The sequence below is a fragment of the Xenopus tropicalis genome, chromosome 2 (assembly GCF_000004195.4).
Source record: "Xenopus tropicalis strain Nigerian chromosome 2, UCB_Xtro_10.0, whole genome shotgun sequence".
Taxonomy (NCBI): domain Eukaryota; kingdom Metazoa; phylum Chordata; class Amphibia; order Anura; family Pipidae; genus Xenopus; species Xenopus tropicalis.
The window spans coordinates 155,754,287-155,778,158 of NC_030678.2; the positions used below are offsets into that span (position 1 = coordinate 155,754,287).

The window sequence follows — 23,872 nt, forward strand, 5'->3', positions numbered from 1 at the left end:
GGGTCCAGAAACGTCTAAAATCTAAATCTATTTTCTATACATTAAGCTAAAACCATTGGAATGTAAAATATTTGACACCACTCCATTTTATCCTTAACCATGCTATGCCAATACACTCATATGCCACATTGCCAGCAACAACTCTGATCCTTCGGATCCTCATAGCACCCATTCCAACCATTCAGGCTCACGTTAGAGTTAAAGAATACTCATAACTTTACAATGTTTTTTCCTCTTTATTCTGTGGCCATGATATTCTACTCACTTTTCTCATGACTTCTTCCATGTATACCACCAAAATTAGAGAAGTCTGTTTTTCAACATTCTCTTCCATATTCCATCAGATGTTCTTTCAGGGTTTCAACCTATTATCCTCACACTTTATTTTTTTGAGAAACCATAAACATCACCTACATAACTTCACTTAATTCACTTGAAGTCCCTTGGCTTTCCATGCTGGGCAGTGCACAGATTTTTCAGAAAGCAGAGGAATTTCAAGTCCCAGAATCCATTACTTTAACATGGAAGATTCAGAGGGAAGGGTCAAGTGGGGGGTGTGGAAATGGGTACCTGGGAGTTAGAGGCAATCTATCCCCATTGCCCCTCAATCCGAGGAATCATGTATGTCTGTGCCCTGGGATTTGGCACAAAATCACCTGTTGAAACTCATTTCTAATGATGGACTTTAGCCAGGCGGAAGCTGCTAAAGCATTTTTTGCCAATTATACCCGTTGACATCTAATCGCTTAATTTACCCTGTGCCTTTCTACAGACTCAGATACAAGATGCCTGCCCTGAACTCTACACTATCTACTATCTGTGCCGATATTACCTGGCTGCTCACCTCAGGACAGTGGGTTATTGAGAATCGCCACCACCAAGTGTCTGGGCCTTATCCAGGGTTACTGGATAGACATGGATGCTATTTTGTAACTTTCCCACAATTCCCATTTCTGCCAAATCTTTGACTTATTGTGAAGTCACGAACACTGACCTTTCAGAGGCTAGAGAGGCCTACAGTACTGTCTCTAGAGTCATATTATTATGAGAAGATTCACCCTGTCCCAGTCTTCATTTGAAAATAATGGCTCACTCGCTCTAACCTCTATTCCGATACATTTCAGCAACTGAAACTGCCTTTGATCTTCATTAAGCATTCTTGTAGAAACATCACTCCCATGGTAAGGTTATAGGTAAGGTGTATACACAGGTATGGAAAGGGTTATCCCAAATGCTCGGGACCTGGGGTTTTCCAGATAAAGAAACATTCCATAATTTGGCTCTCCATGCCTAAAGTCTGCTAAAAAAAAAATAATTTAAACATTAAATAAACCAATAGGATTGTTTTGTACAAGGTACGGTTTTATTATTATTACACAAAAAAAGAAAATCATATAAAAATTTGAATTATTTGATTAAATAAAGTCTATGGGATAATGCTTTTCCACATAATGAATCCCATACCTGTATGTTATATATGTATATTTCAGTGAGATGATTAGATTTTCAATAGAAACTTGCATTTAAAAATAGGCTTCTATTTCTGATATTCTCAGACTCACTTTCATCAGGTTTGGTACCTATGGATTGGAAAAAGGCTAACGTCATTCCTATATTTAAAAAGGGATTACAATCTCAGCCTGGCAATTATAGGCCTGTAAATTTGACATCCCTCGTGGGCAAGTTATTTGAAGGCTTATTAAGGGATCACATACAAAATTATGTACTGGAGAATGCCATTATGAGCAGTAATCAGCATGGCTTTATGAAGGACAGGTCATGTCAGACAAATGTAATTGCGGTTTATGATGAGCTGAGTAAGAAGCTGGACAGTGGGGATGCAGTAGATGTGATCTACTCCGATTAGAAGGAAGGAGGTTCTGTCTGAATATTCGAAAAGGGGTTTGTTACTGTGAGAGCTGTGAAGTTGTGGGATTCTCTCCCTGAATCGTCATACTGATTCAGCTTCAAGAAGGGGTTGGATGGCTGTTTAGCAAGTGAGGGAATACAGGGTTATGGGAGATAGCTCTCAGTACAAGTGAGGGAATACAGGGGTAGGGGAGATAGCTCTCAGTACAAGTGAGGGAATACAGGGGTAGGGGAGATAGCTCTCAGTACAAGTGAGGGAATACAGGGGTATGGGAGATAGCTCTCAGTACAAGTGAGGGAATACAGGGGTATGGGAGATAGCTCTCAGTACAAGTGAGGGAATACAGGGGTAGGGGAGATAGCTCTCAGTACAAGTGAGGGAATACAGGGGTAGGGGAGATAGCTCTCAGTACAAGTGAGGGAATACAGGGGTAGGGGAGATAGCTCTCAGTACAAGTGAGGGAATACAGGGGTATGGGAGATAGCTCTCAGTACAAGTGAGGGAATACAGGGGTAGGGGAGATAGCTCTCAGTACAAGTGAGGGAATACAGGGGTAGGGGGGATAGCTCTCAGTACAAGTGAGGGAATACAGGGTTATGGGAGATAGCTCTCAGTACAAGTGAGGGAATACAGGGGTAGGGGAGATAGCTCTCAGTACAAGTGAGGGAATACAGGGGTATGGGAGATAGCTCTCGGTACAAGTGAGGGAATACAGGGGTAGGGGAGATAGCTCTCGGTACAAGTGAGGGAATACAGGGGTAGGGGAGATAGCTCTCAGTACAAGTGAGGGAATACAGGGGTATGGGAGATAGCTCTCAGTACAAGTGAGGGAATACAGGGGTAGGGGAGATAGCTCTCAGTACAAGTGAGGGAATACAGGGTTATGGGAGATAGCTCTCAGTACAAGTTGATCCAGGGACTGGCCCGATTGCCATCTTGGAGTCAGGAAGGAATCTTTTCCCCTCTGCGGCAAATTAGAGAGGCTTCAGATGGGGTTTTTTACTTCCTCTGGATCAACTAGAAGTTAGGCAGGTTATATATAGGCATTATGGTTGAACTTGATGGACGTATGTCTTTTTTCAACATAACAATAGGGTACAGTGTAATTTACTATGTATTTCCTTGGTTTCTGTGTATACTGAAGTACATGCAGCAGGGACAGAGTATGAAGTATTGTGGCGGTTTCTAGATTCACATTACTGCCTGTGGGAAAACATACAGTGGCTTGCAAAAGTATTCGGCCCCCTTGAACTTTTCCACATTTTGTCACATTACAGCCACAAACATGAATCAATTTTATTGGAATTCCACATGAAAGACCAATACAAAGTGGTGTACAGGTGAGAAGTGGAATGAAAATCATACATGATTCCAAACATTTTTTACAAATAAATAACTGCAAAGTGGGGTGTGCGTAATTATTCAGCCCCCTGAGTCAATACTTTGTAGAAGCACCTTTTGCTGCAATTCCAGCTGCCAGGCTTTTAGGGTATGTCTCTACCAGCTTTGCACATCTACAGACTGAAATCCTTGCCCATTCTTCTTTGCAAAACAGCTCCAGCTCAGTCAGATTAGATGGACAGCGTTTGTGAACAGCAGTTTTCAGATCTTGCCACAGATTCTCCATTGGATTTAGATCTGGACTGTGACTGGGCCATTCTAACACATGGATATGTTTTGTTTTAAACCATTCCATTGTTGCCCTGGCTTTTTGTTTAGGGTCGTTGTCCTGCTGGAAGGTGAACCTCCGCCCCAGTCTCAAGTCTTTTGCAGACTCCAAGAGGTTTTCTTCCAAGATTGCCCTGTATTTGGCTCCATCCATCTTCCCATCAACTCTGACCAGCTTCCCTGTCCCTGCTGAAGAGAAGCCCCCCCAGAGCATGATGCTGCCCCCCCATATGTGACAGTGGGGATGGTGTGTTCAGAGTGATGTGCAGGGTTAGTTTTCCGCCACACATAGCATTTTGCATTTTGGCCAAAAAGTTCCATTTTGGTCTCATCTGACCAGAGCACCTTCTTCCACGTTTGCCGTGTCCCCCACATGGCTTGTGGCAAACTGCAAACGGGACTTCTTATGGTTTTCTGTTAACAATGGCTTTCTTTTTGCCACTCTTCCATAAAGGCCAACTTTGTGCAGTGCACGACTAATAGTTGTCCTATGGACAGATTCCCCCACCTGAGCTGTAGATCTCTGCAGCTCCCCCAGAGTCACCATGGGCCTCTTGGCTGCATTTCTAATCAGCGCTCTCCTTGTTCGGCCTGTGAGTTTAGGGGGATGGCCTTGTCTTGGTAGGTTTACAGTTGTGCCATACTCCTTCCATTTCTGAATGATCAGTGGAACAGTGCTCCGTGGGGTGTTCAAGGCTTTTGTAATCTTTTTGTAGCCTAAGCCTGCTTTAAATTTCTCAATAACTTTATCCCTGACCGGTCTGGTGTGTTCTTTGGACTTCATGGTGTTGTTGCTCCCAATATTCTCTTAGACAAGCTCTGAGGCCGTCACAGAGCAGCTGTATTTGTACTGACATTAGATTACACACAGGGGAACTCTATTTAGTCATTAGCACTCATCAGGCAATGTCTATGGGCAACTGACTGCACTCAGACCAAAGGGGGCTGAATAATTACGCACACCCCACTTCGCAGTTATTTATTTGTAAAAAATGTTTGGAATCATGTATGATTTTCCTTCCACTTCTCACATGTACACCACTTTGTATTGGTCTTTCACGTGGAATTCCAATAAAATTGATTCATGTTTGTGGCTGTAATGTGACAAAATGTGGAAAAGTTCAAGGGGGCCGAATACTTTTGCAAGCCACTGTATGCATTGCCTTCACTCTCTGGAGCAGCCCAAAGTCGCCTCTCTGGGTTTCTTCGCAACATGTAGGTCTCCCTTTAAACATCTCCAATTTATACAGCATCACACTGAAAAAAACACAAAAAAAAACCCCCAAAAAAACCCCACACACAGATTGTTTTATGAAAAATAAATTTATTACTTAACACCTTGCGTTAACAATGTTGAATTCTTTTTTTTTTTTTTAATCAGAATACTTGTCATTAATGTAAAATAGTCTGATACAGTACATTGTATGTTACAGTTTTGTATCCTTGTAAATTCTAAGGCCTTTCTACCTTTTATTCTCCAACAGAGACGACCCTATGGATGAGGGGCGGGGCCACAAAATGAAAAAGAGGGAGTTGAATTGAAATACACTACACCAAGCCAGCTTACAGGATCCGGACAGGCGCCTCGACCCTCGCGAGGCAATTATTTCATTACCAATTTTTTCTTTTTTTTCTGTTTTCACTATTTTTTTTTTGCTTTTTATTTAGTCAGAACTCCATAGCATGCTCACAATTCAGCAACACCAACAGGGGGGAAAAACAAAACAAACAAAAAAAAAGTTGATGATGATCGGTTGCCCTTGTTTGCCTCTGCAAACAGGTTGGTATATTTAATATCAGATAGCAGCTTTAATACTAGTCAAGTTAAAAAGTCCTTAAAAACCTATGCTGAAATAGAATCTTTGGGAGGCTCGTAAAGGGGAAATAAAGGCCAAACGTTGCTTTTTTTTCGTTGTTGCTTTTTGTTTAGGGGGAAGGTGTCGGAGGAACAAGATTTGCTGGTTATAAAACACTGATGGAGGTGATCATCTGGTATCACCTGAAAACTATACAGAAAGAAACGTGTAGCAAACAGAACAGCAGTACGATTTAGCGTGCTGGTTAATGTCCATACCAGAGAAGACCGTTTCTTATTGGTCAGATCATATTGTGAGAAGTCACCATGAAAAACAAAGTGTTTGTTCCTAACATACTTCACAGCTTCAACTGCTACCATCACTGAAGAGAATATGCATTGGTCAGTTTGAACCATATTCAAGTAAACTATGGAAGTAGCAAATCCACGACTGCGCCAACTGAGCTAGCACTCTTAACCTTCACATGGGGGGGGGGGGGGTCTACATTCTCTGAAATGTTGTGTAACTTGGCTGCTGGACATTTTGAAGGTGTGGTTGTACAGTACATTCCAAAGCCAGGCTTCAGGCAGACAGCTACATGCTCAGTCCTGCAGCCAAAGCAACAGTGCATTGACTTTGTGATGTTGTTTCCCTTGGGTACAGCTCAGTACCGGTGGGTCTGATGGGAGTACTGCGGAGGCTGCTGGGAGGTAGACGAATACCCCATGCTGCTCTGAGGTTGTGATGTGCTTGGTCCAGGGTTTTGATAAGCAGCATGTGGATTGGAACGCTTCAAGGAAAAGTAAGATCACAAGGGAAAAAAAAGCTGTTATTTAAAAAGAATGGGGGGGATTGGGGCTCTATAGAACTGATAAAACAGATGATAATACAGAGTACATGTCTATAAATAATAATTCCATTCCTATAATGGACATTTAAATGCTATGGGTATTGAAATGTCAATCACAGCAGAGACAGCAGGCACTGAAGCAGAAAAATAACAATACTGCATATGTATTATTGCATTTTGTTCAAGTGTTGGCCACTGACGGCTGTATTTAGTCCTGCCCTAGGCACCAACCTCAGCCTGCCATCTCTGCCCTTTCACTGCCCAGTGTCTCAGGCTGTGGAGATTGTTTACCCCATGTCTTCTGTTTACCATATAGGTGCCCAAGGGCCACTTATGGTAAATACGGCCCTGTCGGCATGGGACAAGTAACCATGAGTGCTTTAAATGCAGTGCACCCTGAAAGCATGTAAAAGGGCAAGTTCACCTTTAGGCTACCTTTTAGTATAGAAATATTATATTATATCTCTATTATATCTCTTTTTGTTTTGGCAACAGTTGCATTCTTCTTCTGCTTTTCTTTCAAATGGGGGTCATTGCCCCAATCAGCCAAAAACATATTGCTCTGTGAGGCTACAATGTTATTGTTACTTACTATTTTGACTTATCCTTCATCTATCTCAGTGCTGTCCAACTGGCGGCCCCCCTCTGTGTGGCCCCCCACCTGTCTGGCTGCTTTGATGGTTTACCCTTGTATAAGCATTAAATGGTATCAGTACTGAGATTAACTGCCCCCTGCATGGTTCTCACCTCAGATTCAGGCTGTAATCCCCCTGTATTGTTTAAATATGTAATCCCCTGTACTGTTCACACCTTTTAATCTATGCATTGTTTACCCCCTGCAGTGTTCACACCTCAGGCTCAGGCTGTAATCACCCACATTGTTCACCTCTTCACACCTCAGGCCTGTGTGTAGGCAGCATAGGGTAGGCAGAGTATGGCACATAGGCAGCATGGGGCAGGGAGGGTATGGCACAAACAGGCAGCATAGGACAGGGAGGGTATTGAACACACAGGCAGGGTAGGGCAGGCAGAGTATGGCACACTCAGGCAGGGTAGGGCAGGCAGACTATGGCACACACAGGCAGGGTAGGGCAGGCAGACTATGGCACACACAGGCAGGGTAGGGCAGAGTATGGCGCACACACAGGCAGCATATGGCAGGTAGAGTATGGCACACAGGCAGGGTAGGGCAGAGTATGGCACACACAGGCCATGGGTGGGTGTGGTTTAAAGGGGGGAGTGGCTTCCATTAGTGGCCCTCCGCCATGTATGCGCGAGAAATTCCGGCCCTCGGCACCGCAGAAGTTGGACAGCACTGATCTATCTTATTCAGGCGCTCCTTTATTAACCTTGCAGTCTCTGCTATAAACCACTGTTGCTAGGCTTAACTGGACCCTAGACATTCTAAACTGGAGATGTGCTGCACTAATGCTAAATAATTCAAAAACCATAAAGGGAAAAAAAAAAACAAACTGAAGATCCACAGCAAATTGATGAATAAAAGTTAAAGCTCAATGATCTGTCTCTACTCTCTGCATTCAGAAGCGGCCAAGTAAAGCAGAGAACTGTATTTCCATTCTATTTCCAGTTAGTGCACTCTTGCCCAAATGCAGGGTGAATACAATGAACTCCAAGGCTCAGGAGCTCAGTTACCCGCAATGACTCTCTGTAAATCAAAATAACAAAGTGCACTAAGAGGAAAAACAACTGCTTTACTCATATCAAAATTACCTAGGGTTCCTATTTTTGTACTGAAAATGTGGTTTCCATGTGCAAGTGTAGCTTATAGATTTATTCCTACCATAAAAGAGCCAGAAAAAATACTTCCTTTAAAGTGGATGTAGAACAAAGCATTTAGTGGCATATTTATTATAGTGTTTACGCCAACATGACAGGTGATGTTGCCCATACCAACCAATCAGATCTTTGCTTTTGTTTTGTAACTTGTAGGTGACTGGTCAAATCTAATTGCTGATTGGGTGCCTGGGGAACACCACCGCTGATGTTGGCTTACACACTATACAAAAAAAAAAAAGTCCCTAAGGGACTTATGTAATAAAAGGCCCAGGAGCAGTAACATATAGCAACCAATCTGCAGGCAGCTTTTACTGGTTACTTGTTTAAAAGCAAACATCTTATTGGTTGCCATGGGTTACTGCTCTTGGGCAAACTCTGTGCCTTTAATTACATATGGGGGTTAGTGTCGAGCACAGCGGCCCCCATGCAAATAGGTGCTGCAGTAAAGTGGCTATACAGTCCCACAGTGGTTCTGTTTGTGCAATCCTATGTAAAGGGGTATGAGGGATAGAGAGAAGTGAGACACAAAGGCATGTTACCTGATAGTCTGAGGTCATTATGAGCCCACCTGAGGTAGTGGTAGGGGGTACAACTCTCACTTTCTTTAAAGGTGGCCCTTGTGCGTGACTGTTATCTTGGTTTCCTGGGTGACCGGTTCCATTAGTATGGTTATTGCCTTGCTGCTGCTGTTGGTTTTTCTTTAAGGATTAAAAAAGATAAACAAGGTTTAAAGGAACATCCAAAGGAAAACTGGAAAAAATAGTTTTGAAAATATCAAGAATTGGCCTAAAATATTATATTTTGTAATGTCACTGGTGGCCCCAGCCCATATATATATATATATATATATATATATATATCCAAAAAAGACCAGCAACACAGAGTTATGTTCCAAAAACAATCAATTGTGTATTAAAAACGCATGAACAGCCATGTTCTGTTCATGTGTTTTTAATACACAATTGATTGTTTTTGGAACATAACTCGGTGTTGCTGGTCTTTTTTGGATATTTAAATCATTTACCTTGCACCCGAGCTAAGAGCTGAAGCAGAGTGCCACCCTGGGTTCGCTATATATATATATATATATATATATATATATATATATATATATATATATATATATATATATATATATATATATATATATATATATATATATATATATATCTCATATATTATAAAAAAAAGTCCACCCAAAAATTGTTTTTATTTGTGCATAGTGTAAATAAGAGCAACTTTCCAATAAACATTCATTAAACATTTTTAGCAGACTGAAACAGCCGCATAACAAACTTGCGGAGAACAAAAGAGTCGGTACTTGCAAACAGAAAAAGAACAAACACTATATTCAAGTACAACTATATTTAGAACTATTGTGCTATTTGTATATAGATATTGGGTAGCACAGACAATTATACAATGCAAAAGGTTAACATAAAGGGCTGGCTCCCTATGTATGCATTAAAGGGTTAGTATAACTCCTTGTAACAACCATTTTAGTGTGTGCTAAAAAGAGGCCATCCCTCCCAAGGTTTGGGGTACAATTGGCCCTAGTATTGCGCAGCAATATTCCCTAACTCCTGTGCTATTGCATGTTATGTGTGTGTTCATAGGAAACCTCCAGATAATCCAAGCTCACTGGGGTGGCACCTCCATGCAAAGACTCCTTTAGCCAGATACAGGGAGTAATTCTGTAGGGGACCCAGTCATTGACTGCACCATCAAAAACCAAAACGGAGCCTGCTTTCTCTATAGCTACACCGCTGATGGTGCCATTCATTACCTACCCCTACAGGGTACTTTAAAGTAATTAGATGTGTGTAGAACATCTACTGCAGATGTGGAGGAAGGATTTCTCAGAGATTAATTACCTGTGCAGTTATTGTTCCCAGAGTGATTAAATGGGTTCATTACAGACACCTCAACTGTCCGCTACAGGGAATATTATTGTCTGGAATTGATCCCTTGTGAAGAAATTGTTTCCCTTACCATGTGTAAAAGTAATCTATTGATTAGGTACGTAACTAAACCATGTATACCCGCCCCCCCAGGTACAACCCGAGGGAAGTTGTGAGGTGTGGTTTTTTTTAATTGGCTCATATTAGTCACAGGGCTAGCGGTGCAGGCCATTAATTGCTCTGAATCCAGTCATTCTGTGAGGCTTTAGAGGGGGAAAAAAATCAATGTATTCTCAACCCTGTGCTCCTAATGGCTGGACAAGCAATGTTATATAAAAGGTACAGGATCTGTTATCTGGAAACCCTTAATCCAAAAAGCTCCAAATTACAGGAAGGCCATCTCCCATAGACTCCATTTTAATTAAAATTCACATTTTTAAGAATGATTTCCTTTCTTCTGTAATAATAAAACAGTACCTTGTACATGATCCCAACTAAGATATAATTACCCCTTATTGGGGGCAGAACAATCATATTGGGTTTATTTCATGGTTAAATGATTCCCTTTTCTCTGTAATAATAAAACAGTACCTGTACATGATCCCAACTAAGATATAATTACCCCTTATTGGGGGCAGAACAATCATATTGGGTTTATTTCATGGTTAAATTATTCCCTTTTCTCTGTAATAATAAAACAGTACCTGTACTTGATCTAGTGCTGGGCGGTATGACCAAAAATTTATATCACAGTATTTTTCAAAATTATATCGGTATCACGGTATTTGACGGTATTTTTTTTCCCCCATGCATGATTAGGTGACCACCCCAAACACCCCCCCATCCGCACGCAGCCCCCCCACCCCCCCATCCGCACGCACCCCCCCACCCCAAACACCCCCCCATCCGCACGCACCCCCCCACCCCAAACACCCCCCCATCCGCACACACACCCCCCACCCCACCCCAAACACCCCCCCATCCCCTTCACATAAATATAACCCCCCACCCCCCCCAAACACAACCCCATCCCCTTCACATAAGTATAACCCCCCCACCCCCACCCCAAACACCCCCCCATCCCCTTCACATAAATATAACCCCCCACCCCATCCCACCCCCCCAAACACAACCCCATCCCCTTCACATAAGTATAACCCACCCACCCACCCCCACCCCAAACACCCCCGCATCCCCTTCACATAAATATAACCCCCCACCCCACCCCATCCCACCCCCCCAAACACAACCCCATCCCCTTCACATAAGTATAACCCACCCACCCCACCCATCCCCTTCACATAAAATATAATTACTGGCCAGGCACCCCCCAACAGCTCACATTGGTATCCGACTCTGAATGCGTTCTAGCGATGGCGCTTTTGTAGAGTGTGCGCGCTGACGTCACGTGCGCGCTGACATCACGTGCGCGCTGACATCACGTGCGCGCTGACATCACGTGCGCGCTGACATCACGTGCGCACCCGGAAGTATTCAGCACACCGGTATGGGGGTATGTAGAAAATTCATATTGGTTTCAAAAAAAAAAACGGTGATCGGTTTTTACCGGTATACCGCCCAGCACTAACTTGATCCCAACTAAGATATAATCAATCCTTACTGGTGACAAAACAATCCTTTTGGGTTTATTTAATGTTTAAATAATTTTTAGTAGACTTAAGATATGGAGATCCAAATTACAGAAATACCCCTTTATCTGGAAAACCTCAGGTCCCGGCCATCCTGGATAACAGGTCCTGTACATGTACGGATATTTAAGTCTGCATTTGGATACTCATGGTCTGGCTCATTATTCAAGTTACACTCTCAGATAAACTGGAAGGATATCTGGTGTTAACATGCTCATCCATTGTCTGGCGTGGTCTTTCTGGCACGTCTGGGGTTAACAAAAGGACCACTGTCCATTTCTGCTTTGATCTTACTGGCATGTTTGGGCTTAATATGCTCATTTTACATTTCTGCAGTCAATTTACTGGCGTATCTGGGGTTTATAGAGTGCTCCTTGTATATTTTCTGTAGTAACCATACAGGCTTGTCTGGGTACAAGAAGAGGGGCCTAAAATCTAAGGCCCATATTTTTGACTAGTCCATGTACATAGTGGGGCGGGTGTATGTTTGGTGGTCCCTTGGGGTGAGGTTCTCTGGTGGCCCCAGGTATCCCAGTCCAACTCCCTGGAGGTCTAACTGTTGGCCAGGCCTCTGGTTAGCTCATAACAATGTTACTGATATAGAAAAACATTGGTGCCTCAGCCATTCTGCTATAGTTTCAACAATATCCAGGGGAGCAAAATGTCTTCATTTCCAATCTCACCCTCAATGACCTTCAGGCTGGCTATCGGCCGAATCTAAGAGGGCCAGCCATACAAGCACACAAAATATTTAGATTTGTAAGACAAACCTGTTCTGACAACATTCACTGTAACAGAATAAAACACAGGCTATAGGAAAATTGTTCTCACCAAGAATAATGTGGAACAGCCTCGTGCCAGATGTGAGAGGATGATGCTAAACGCTATTTCCATTAGCTCATGAGGAGTGCCCTCTTTCCTACATCGCGGGCGCCAGTGCCCATATAACAACATCTGCTCAGTGATGTCATCGTTTCCAAACCATGACACGTTCCCAAACACCTGGGCAGCACCATTCTGCTACTAATAGGCAATAAGCTCTAGCGCTTGCTTCAAAGGCTTTTATTTCCTCTCTAAGCCAGAGGCAATGTGAAATTTCCAAAATGAAATGCATGCTTATTTAACAGCACCATGCACCAACCAATTATACATTAATATCCCAGACCTTAGGAAACAATAGGGGGATGCTCCAAGTGTGTGTTGGATTATACTGCCCATTCAAGTGGCTCCTAGCCACTGTGTCAGCCCAGGGGCAAGCACAGGTTTTGGTGACAAAATGCACAATTGTGTGTTTTAGCACCACAAAGCGCTGTTTTAATGTTAGGCTGACTCTCAGCTTGTGTACTGCAGTAATTACTAATGTAAAAATACAATTTAAATAATATAAGCAAATATAATTGCTACTGAAAGCAGTATCTGTCCATAGCCTGCTGGTTCTGACTACATAAACCATTGAAACAATGTTGCAGTAGTCAGCCAAGCCTCTGTTTCCCACAATACGTTGCAGCAGAACAGCAGGCACTAGTAAAATAGTCCTATCAATGACGATTACAAATAACTTTATACATTACTGAAACTGTTTAAAACATGATTTTTATAGTGTACATTTAAGAAAATACACTGTGGTCATTACAAATAATTTAGCTGTAATATTGGTGTGTAGGCGCCATCTCAGTGCATTGTGCCTGAGTCTAAGCTTTCAGAAGGAGCCAGCGCTACACATTAGAACTGCTTTCAGCTAACCTATTGTTTCTCCTACTCCCATGTAACTGGAGGAGTCCCAAGCCAGACTTGGATTTCTTACTATTGAGTGCTATTCTGATACCTATTGGGAGCTGCTATCTTGCTACCTTCCCATTGTTCTGCTGGCTGCTGAGAAGGAGTGCAATCACTCCAACTTGCAGCTCAGCAGTAAAGTGAGACAGAAGTTTAGCAGTCACATGATTAAGGGCACCTAGGAAATGAAGAATATGGCTAGCCACATGTCAAATTTCAAAATTAAATATAATAAAATCTGTTTGCTCTTTTGAAAAACGAATCACAGCGCAGGATTCTGCTGGGGGAGTGCTATTAACAGATGCACTTTGTAAAAAAAAAAAAAAAAAAAAAAAACATGTTATCCCCTGACAGAATACCTTTAATGTATATTGGAGATTAGCTTGCACTATGCAGGACTAATTTTGGGTTTGCACCCAGAGTACCTATTCACTAGTGCAAAATTCTAGCAACAGGTTAAACAGTTTGGGGTTAGCAAGAGTTAAAGGAAAAAGAATGCAAAATCTCAAAGCTTACTTTGTCTCCCTTATCATCGGGTTCCTCTTCTGTCAAAAACTCTCGCTTGGGATATGGAATCTGGCAGCCTGCAAAAACACTGGCAAGAAACAGCACTGGTTATCCTCTGTCTAATGAGTGTGTGATCATCACTTAAACATCGTTCTCTTCCCCCCTCTGGGTTATCTTTCAATATTTGGCAGGCTGTGCAATTCATTGTACTGCTCTGCCATCAAACCATTACACTGTACGGCTGCCAGCATTCAGGGGATTTATAAAGAGTGAATTCCAGTTTTTTTCCTTCAATACTTTCCTAACTTGCTACTAACTTGGCAGCTATGGAGAAAGCATCAAAGTGCCTTACGTCAAGTGTCTGAGGTGTACGTGTGTATAATATATATAAGGGGACTACACAGGATAGAGCGACTCCGGAGCACAAGTAGCAGATGGAACGGAGTGGGAACAAGCACCCAATTAAAATCGTATACAATTTCCCCACTGCTGCCAAATAATTAAAGTTAGTGAATTAGCAACTGTTCGGTGAAGTCTGCTTAATATTGCATAATTATATATATAATACATTTATATATTAATATATTATATATCTCACTCTCTAAAAAAAATCTGTAATGAACCAGTTACTCACTCTGAAGTAGGAAGTGGATCTTCTAGAAAATATGGATCCTGCATAGCTTGCTCTGAGGAAATTCTTTTGATTGGGTCCATTGTGAGCAATTTCTGAAGCTTAGAAACAAAGTATATAGTGTTAATAATCACACATTAGCACATGATGAGTATAAGGTTTAGCCCACCTATGACTACTTATCAGAATAAGTGTTTACTTTTGCCTGGAACCAATTTGTTATATTACCCAATGAATTTTGGGAAACAAAAATGGGAGAAACTCACCAACTATTTTGTGGTGATTGAGAACTCCCCCCTCTTGTGGCTTCAATGGGAGGCACACAAAGGTACAAGTGTGAGAGCCCCCCCCAGGTGTCACAGGGATTGATGCAGTATGGCCACCTTTCTACTGTTCTGTGGCTGATAAAAAGTTAAAAAAAAGTACCTATTGCCGACTGTCACAGATAAAGCAGATGAAGCACCAAACATCAAATGCAAACCCCAAGGGTGAAAGAAAATACTGCACCACTATTAAAATATGTGTAAAATGATGCTATTATAAAACTTGTAACTTAATACAGATATGGGACCTATCATCCAGACTTGGGGTTTTCCCAGATAAGGGATTTTTCTGTAATTTGGATCACTTAACTTGAAACAAGCCCAATAGGATTGATTTGCCTCCGAAATGGAATAATTTTAGTTGGGATTAAGTACAAGTCTATGGTTTAAGAATTACAGAGAAAAGGGAAATCATTTTTAAACATTAGAATTGTTTGATGAAAATGGAGTCTATGGGAGATGGTTTTCCCGTAATTCAGTGCTTTCTGGATAACAGGTTTCAGAATAACCGATCCCATACCCGTATATAATAAGGGGTAATTTCACAATGACAATGTCCGTTTAACGACAGCCATCCCTTTTTGTGATGCAGTGCCCCAGTTTCCTTATTACGGACACAGTGACAGCACCAAGACAAAAATGGCAATACAAGGACCATTGTGCTGATGGGGAACAAGCCAAGAGCAGAGCAGAGAGGAAATGGATTCTGCACATCTGCAGGTGATGTAAGGGTTACAACTTGACTCTACATGAATAGTTTGAGGGTTAAAAGCAATCACTTTTACTGTTTGTACCAGATTCCAGACACTGACACAGAGAACACTATGCTGGACACCACATAAGAACTTACCAAGTGGAATGTTTTGCTGTCTGGTTTTACTTTATGCTTTTCCATGTATTTTATAAGGCTGCAGTTGGTGTACCTGAAACATCAAAATATGGATAATATGCCAGAAGTCCTACAGTACTAAAATACACACAGCCACACACACAGTATCTTCCAAGGTATCCTCCCCAGGCATTGATAAGTTGGGTTGCGGTTAGGGCTTTGTGCAGGCCAGTCTAGTTCTCCCACTTTCTGCATGGGGGGGGGGGGGCATTATTGTGCAGTACCAGGAAAGGGCCTTCCCTAAACCAGTTTCCACAAAGTTGGAAGCACAGAATTGTTGGAATGTCATAATAGCTTATAAGCTTAATGGTTTGGGCTAGGGCCCCTTGAAAAAACAACCATGAAAATGACCACAGACCTTTATTCCTACTTTACCAAACACTACTGCTGCCATTATTCATTCAGGACAAATATAAACTATAAAATAAAAGGTTTTGCCAACTGTTAACCTGGACTTTTGTCTTTTTCAACCCAAACTATCTATGTATTTGTGAATACTTTCATAGTGATATACATGTTATGCTGTGCATTTTTAAGTGCAGATCTGGCATTTGACTGACAAATTCCATTGGTTTGGTTTGCAGCCTATCAGGTTGGATGGCACAAGGTTCCTGGCAATCTTTCAGCAATTCCGATGCACAAACATTCCATTGTGCGTTCCACAGTGCAGGTGTTTGTAAGGACTATGTGTGCTAAAGGGTGAAAATCTAACCCCCACAAAACATAATTTTTAAATGAACATAACAGAAAGGAATAGTAGATACTAGGGGGCACATTTACTAATCCACGAACATCCAAAAAGCGTCCGAATGCGTTTTTTTCGTAATGATCATTATTTTGCGACTTTTTCGCAAATAGTCACAAATTTTTCGAGCGCTCAATACGAAAAAGTTGCGACAATTCGCGAAAGTCATATTGGCTATGCAAAAGTCGCGGCAATTCACGAAAGTCATAAAGGCTATGCAAAAGTCGCAACAATTCACGAAAGTCATAATGGCTATTAAAAAGTCGCAACAATTCGCGCAAGTCGTAACGGCTACGAAAAAGTTGCGACAGTGACAAAAAAATCGCAAAAAATACGAAAAAGTTGCAAAATGTTTGTTTCCAATCTGATTTTTTCCCATTCGGGATTCGGATTCGTGGATTAGTAAATCAGCCCCTAGAAGTATAGAGGAGTATGTAAATGCATACCAATGTATCTGACCCTTTCTAAGTAAGCAATTTTGGCTTAGATTATGTGATTTTTCTAATACACATCCTTTTTTACACAATGCTGTTTTTTTTTTATTAAATGATTCCTTTGTGAGGATTATTTTACCTTCCCTCAATGCAGTGCTGTATATGGCAGAATTCTGGGATGTTGTACCTAGGCATGGACACCTAGTGCAGGGGTAGGGAACCTTGGCTCTCCAGCTGTTATGGAACTACCAGTCCCACAATGCATTGCAGGAGTCTGACAGCCACAGTCATGGTTAATTAAGGAAAATGCTTGCTGGGATTTGTAGTTTTATCACTGCTGGAGAGCCAAGGTTCCCTACCCCTGACCTAGTGTAATCCTTCAGGGGTCAGTGAATCAATGCACTTACCACAAAAGCAGGGTATAAAGATGGAAAAGCACAAGCAAGGCAGTGAAGGAGAAGTTAGCCGAGGGAGTATACAAGAGCTAAGTAATTTAACTCAGAGAAGGCACTTGCGGGGTTGGTGGAAAACTATGATTGGTTACTTCCACAAACACAAATATTACTGCTTATATTCTTTCTCTGTACATCTACAGTATTCTCTTAAAAGTAGAAGGAAAGTTCAAACCACTGGGGGGGGGGGACTGCGTACCTGATACCCTGTGCTGGTGCTCCTGTTCATAACAAACTGCACCAGGGTATGTCTGCAGAAGATCCTCACTGCAATTTCTTTAGAGCTTTTACTGCAGATTAAAGGCAAAGGCCCCAACAGCTCTGGGAGGTTCTGCTTGTATAACAGCTTTGTCAAGATTTGTAAATATTTGGAGGGTAGTGGGAGCACTCCAAGGTTAGTTACTAAATTACTAGTGGGACAGGGGACCAGGGAACGTGCATTGATCTGTTTTATACATTTTTCATAACAATCTGACCACTAGCAGTGTCAAGTTTCTTTGTTGCCAATCACCCCATCTGCTGTGTTTGCTATTTGCTCAATGCACCCAACTGCTCGACTGTTTAACGCTATAGCAGAGCCTTTACAAATGTGTTTGTGTTTACTTACGTATTCCTGCGGAAGTCCTTTATTAGAGTTGAATGCTCAGGCATCTTTTTAATGTCTTCCCAATCTTTATCTAAACAAATGGATTATAAAATAAAGTTTACCTCCATAAAAAAGAAGGACTTGACATTTCACATTTTAATCCAAAGCTAGCCAACTTGAGGCCTGTAGGGCAAATGTGGGCTTCCATTGCGACTACATTTACCCATGGGCTCCACAGACAAATTTAAAAGACATGATCATTTTAACATTTTTAATGATCATTGTCATATACATTTTAATATATATACATTATACATGAGCTAGCCAACATTTTGTATACTGGCCCATTCTGAGTGCTGTTCAAATGACAGATCCAGCCAACTCCCAGTGTTTCCGTTTATTTAAACTTCGTGTAGAAATGTATACCTGCAGGAAATCCCATGACATTAAATATTCTATCCAGCTGGTCATGATGATAAGGGTTACTAGTTTTGATATCTTCCTGTCGACAATGAAAAATTGGCTCCGACGTTAGAAGCTCTGCAAATATACATCCTATAGCCCAAATATCTTGAAAGACAAACAAAGAACACAAAAGAAAATGCATTAGTACAAGATAATTATACACATTAAGCTTAAACTGTACTTTAGGTCTCTAAATGTAGCCACACATGGGCAGATTTAACCTGCTGGAAAGATTCGGCAGCTTATATGCCCGTGTATTGGGTCCCTTGGACCGATTCGGCAGCTAATTGGCCTGTGTATGGGCAGAACCGAGCGGCCTGGCCGACCGATATCTGGCCTGAAATTGGCCAGATCTCGATCGGCCAGGTTAGAAAATCCAGTCGGATCAGGGACCGCATCGGCTCGTTGATGCGGTCCCCAAACCGACTGCCCCATGGCCGCAAATGTAATCAGATTGTTTGGCACCAGGGCCAAACGATCGGATTATTTTTTTTTTTAAGCTACTTGCTACCCGATATCACCCACCCGTAGGTGGGGATATCGGGTGAAGATCCACTCGCTTGGTGACATCGCCAAGCGAGCAGATCTTATAGTGTATGAGGACCTTTAGACAGATCTGACCGATATCTGGCGGGTCTGATTTCTGGTTGGATCGAGGGCTTCATCAGCTTGTTGATGCGATGTGACCCTCATCCCGATCCCCCTACCGCCAAATCATCGTATCAGTCTGATATTGCCCACCTTAGGTGGATATATCAGAGAAAGATCTGCCAGTCTGCAGACCTTGCCAAATGAGTGGATCTTATAATGTATGACCAGCTTTACTCTAAGTTTACACTGGATTATATTTTAATTGCAGTCTTAGGCCACCAGAGCTTTCAGTCATTTACTTGAATGGAAAGCGCCCAGGAAGAATTAATATCAAAATGACATCCCATTTAAATTCAATATCTTTCCTTGTCTCTGCACTGTAATTTTATAGTCCGGTAGCAAATTGCTTGGAGCCTCAACACAACTTTATAATACTATTTCCATAATCGCTCAAATGTATAAAAAGCAGTGTGACCGGCTTTATAACAGCACCTTCTGCAAAACTGAAAACTAATTACCCCTGCCAGCTGACCTTACAGGAAGCCCTGTATTTGTACTGCTGAAGGCCCACAGGCACTGATGGGATTAATAGATGCCAGGCTGCAGCGCTAAGCAACTGGATTTTGTTGTTGCAGTCACGGAAATAAAAATGTTGCATTATTAGCTGATAAACCCACTTTAGAGAACCATCCATCCTCAGCAACATTTTTTGACTTAAAAACACAGATGAGCCATTAGAGAACGTATCCAAAGAGGGGAATAAAAATGTAAAATCTATACAATTGGAAAAGGAACACAACAAAAGTTAAATGGAAAACTTTTAATATTCATGAGAACTGAATTTTAATATATGCGGACTTGAAAGTTAAAAAGAATGTTTATTCCATTTGCCATGAATAACTTAACAATTTCTACAAACGTATCGGAGTTCTTTTGAGCTTTTCATGTTTCGCTAACTGAAAGGCTATACATTTAGCCCTATGATTCATACAGACACGTTTTGCATGTGTGCATATTTAATTGTGCCAGCCTTAACATTCATTTTACATAGTTACATAGTTACATAGGGTTGAAAAAAGACCAGTGTCCATCAAGTTCAACCCATCCAAGTAAACCCAGCACACCTAACCCACACCTACCAATCTATACACTCACATACATACACTATATATACAACCACTAGTACTAACTGTAGATATTAGTATCACAATAGCCTTGGATATTCTGATTGATCAAGAACTCATCCAGGCCCCTCTTAAAGGCATTAACAGAATCTGCCATTACCACATCACTAGGAAGGGCATTCCATAACCTCACTGCCCTCACCGTGAAAAACCACCTACGCTGCTTCAAATGGAAGCTCCTTTCCTCTAATCTAAAGGGGTGACCTCTGGTGCGCTGATTGTTTTTATGGGAAAAAAGAACATCCCCCAACTGCCTATAATCCCCTCTAATGTACTTGTACAGAGTAATCATGTCCCCTCGCAAGCGCCTCTTTTCCAGAGAAAACAACCCCAACCTTGACAGTCTCACCTCATAGTTAAAATCTTCCATCCCCTTAACCAGTTTAGTTGCACGTCTCTGCACTCTCTCCAGCTCATTAATATCCTTCTTAAGGACTGGAGCCCAAAACTGCACTGCATACTCAAGGTGAGGCCTTACCAGGGACCTATAAAGGGGCAAAATTATGTTCTCATCCCTTGAGTCAATGCCCTTTTTTATACAAGACAGCACTTTATTTGCTTTAGTAGCCACAGAATGACACTGCCTGGCATTAGACAACTTGTTATCAACAGATTCATATTTTAAAGTGCCTGAAATGTTGGTACCTAGATACTCTCCTATTCCTACAGATGTCACGTCTTTGGTTACTAGATCTGAACTAGGACTGATCGGTCTAAGACATGTGACATGTAACCAACCAGATGTTTGACTTTAGGCAGATACCCAACAGTCTGGTTTTTAAAATCCCATTGGGTGGAACTGCATTGACTCACTGATATGCTCCTCTCCAGACAGGTTTCCACAGGGCCACACTTTGATCTGGTCATTGGCCCAGGGGCCAAACAATCAGACCCACCCAATTTGGCCCAGAGTATGGGTGGACAAATAAAGAAAAGGATTTGCCAGACCATTCTGTGGAAACCAACTGATCCTGTTTGCATTTTAAATTGTATTAAAATGTTCATCCTCTTATAGGCATACAGAGCTTTTACTTGCAATACATTGGCTGATATATGTCGGCAACTTGGCAGCTGATGCTAAAGTCAACAGCTTATTGGCCAGTACATGGAGCTAAAGCAACTGGTTAACTGATAAGGGCTCAGTTGATAATATTGATTAGAAAGTTGAGATGCACTGAATCCATTATTTTTGGGTTTGGCCAAACCCTGAATCCTTTGAGAAAGATTTGGCCAAATACTGGACTAAATCCAAATCCTAGTTTGCATATGGAAATTAGACCACGTAAGGGTTAAATAGAAGCTTTGCGCATGCTTCATTTTTTTTTTTTTTTTACTTCTGTGATCATGTAACCAAAAGTCACATGGCTTTAAGGAATCCATTCAGTCAGACACTTGGATTTGGCTGAATCCAAATCCTGAATTCTATAAAAATAAAAGTGAAAACCTGACCTAGTGCTGGAGGAATGAAATGAAAGCCTGACAGAAAGCTAATCCAGATGAGAAATATGGAGCATCACAGGAGAGGAAAGCAATGGGAATTATTATACTCACCAATAGCTTTGGTATAATGGCGTGCCCCTAGCAATAACTCTGGGGCTCGATACCAGAATGTAACAACTACAGGGTCTAAATCTGCTAAAGGCTTTAAAGGTGAATTAAATAACCGGGCAAATCCCATGTCCGCTGTAAAACAGGAAAGCAAAATATTACTTGCTTATATAGGTTTACTTACCAGCTACAGAAATATCAAACATGTTTCCTATAACAACACAGCAAAAGAATGAAAACAACAACTGAGAGAAATGGGTAATATTCTGATATGATGTAAGGAAACACAGTTTGCCGATAATATACAATATGATTTTCTGTGTTAAGGTACACCAATGGGCAATAAACAGATAGCTATGTTAAACTGGAGGCAAAAAAAAGAACCTTGCCATGGAAAGAACTGTGCCATGGAAATTTCTTTAAATATAAAATACCCTGTACTAATTTTTTTTTTTTTTTTATAAATTATAAAGGATAAACATGCTATGGTTTAGTCATGCTATAGTCAACCCCCTTGAAATCAGATTCTTATAAAAATGAGCTCTATACAGTGTGCCGGTCATTCCCTTAATGCTCCCTAAGTGTCAAATATGTAGGTGAAAAGGAATTTATTACACCTTAAGGAGGCCAATAAAAGCTGCCAACAGACTCGGTTGTTGATCAGGCAGGTTTGATTTTGGATACGGTCCTTCAATCTGACAGCTTGGGCATATTGGTGAATGATCTGCTCATTTGTCAACCTCACCAAACAAATGGATCTTTCAGTGTAGGACTATCTTTATAAACCCTCTTGTCCTTGTAACAATTGCTCTGATACAACACAAAGACTGCGCATCAAGTTCTAAACAAACTTATGTTTTTTGGTTTAAAGGGGAACCATCACAAAAATGAAAATTTGATTTAAGCTTCATCACATGGAAAAAAGCTTAGAAATATAATTCCATATATTGTATCATTTCTGAAATAATCAAGTTATGGATAACGGATTTCTGCAGTTTGTTATCTTCCCTCTGTATTAATAATCCCCCACCCTAATCACCCATAGTCCTTATCTAAAGTAATGTACATCTATTAAAATGTCACATTATCATCATACAAACCTATTTTTACTCGTCCTCGTTCCGGACCTTCACCCATGACCAAAATGTTTGCAGGTTTCTAAAGGGGAAAACGGTTTTTAAAGTTTAATATGCAATTCTTGACTAATATACAGAGCCATAAAATAAATAATTAAGAGTTACCTAACCTTGACAGTGTTGGAGAGACCTGAGACAGAGGAGCATGGGGAGCATGATAGTGGGTTTTGTATTAACAGGAACTTAAGTTTGCCCAGGTGCAGTAACCCATAGCAACCATTCAGCAGGTTGATTTTCTGCTCACCCGTTTAAAAGCACACATTGTATTGGTTGCCATAGGTTGCTGCTCCTGGCCAAACTTAGTGTCTTTTATTACATTTGAAGGTTTGATATCAAATGCAGCTTCTGGAAACACAACATTGTAACAAGGTGAAACAGGGGTCTCTAAGCCATGCTGCCATTTACAAATACAGCCAGGGAATCTCCATGTACATTCTGTAATAGCTCTTATGTCATCGGTGATAGAAGCGTTTATGAGTAAGCACCACCATTAAGATGAAAACATAAGGAAGCTAAAAGTCTTCACAGCTCTGACACAGGGCAGCTAATGGGAACGCTAAGGACATAATTAGTTTGTATAAAATACTTTGAAAGCAACAAATAAGGCCGCAGTCAGTTTATATTAACATCATACAGTACGTACCTTGCCTATGTCTGGCAAAATCCTCATTAGTACCGGCTTCATAAGATAAGACGATAATCCTTTCACAGCCAGAGGGGCCCTTGGAATATAAATGAGCCGAGCACCAATCCACCCAGCTCGCTCTACAAAATCTCTTTTTACTTATTCAGTTTTTCTTATTTATTCACTAGTTTTGTCCGTGCTGGGAAACTAAAAGGTGGCTGCTTATAAGGGATGCACTGAATCCAGGATTTGGCAGAATCCACGTGCCTGGCCAAACCAAATCCAAATCCTTAAAATCATGTGACTATTCGTAGCCTGTAAAGTCAGCTCCCTCCGATTCCAACTCATTCTAATGGTAACTGCTTATTTATATACTTGCGCCTGTCCCGCCAGCTCTAGTGATATTAGAGAGGGATGGGCTTATAAGTAAGGACATTGGTTTCATGTTG

The 23,872-nt window shown here is 41.3% G+C and overlaps 1 protein-coding gene across 1 annotated transcript in view; it reads right to left on the reverse strand.

Moving 5' to 3' along the window:
- Positions 1–5,163: 5,163 nt before the first annotated feature.
- cdk8 (cyclin-dependent kinase 8) overlaps positions 5,164–23,872 on the reverse strand; it is a 48,227-nt gene continuing 29,518 nt past the window's right edge. Inside the window, exons 5-13 of the mRNA NM_203915.1 lie at positions 22,763–22,820; positions 21,666–21,797; positions 18,301–18,444; positions 17,896–17,965; positions 15,619–15,691; positions 14,449–14,546; positions 13,824–13,902; positions 8,521–8,679; positions 5,164–6,124 (exon numbers count right to left, since the gene is read on the reverse strand). Of these exons, the coding sequence (NP_989246.1) occupies positions 5,999–6,124; positions 8,521–8,679; positions 13,824–13,902; positions 14,449–14,546; positions 15,619–15,691; positions 17,896–17,965; positions 18,301–18,444; positions 21,666–21,797; positions 22,763–22,820 (939 nt within the window). The 3' untranslated portion in view covers positions 5,164–5,998. The remainder of the gene's footprint in view (positions 6,125–8,520; positions 8,680–13,823; positions 13,903–14,448; positions 14,547–15,618; positions 15,692–17,895; positions 17,966–18,300; positions 18,445–21,665; positions 21,798–22,762; positions 22,821–23,872) is intronic.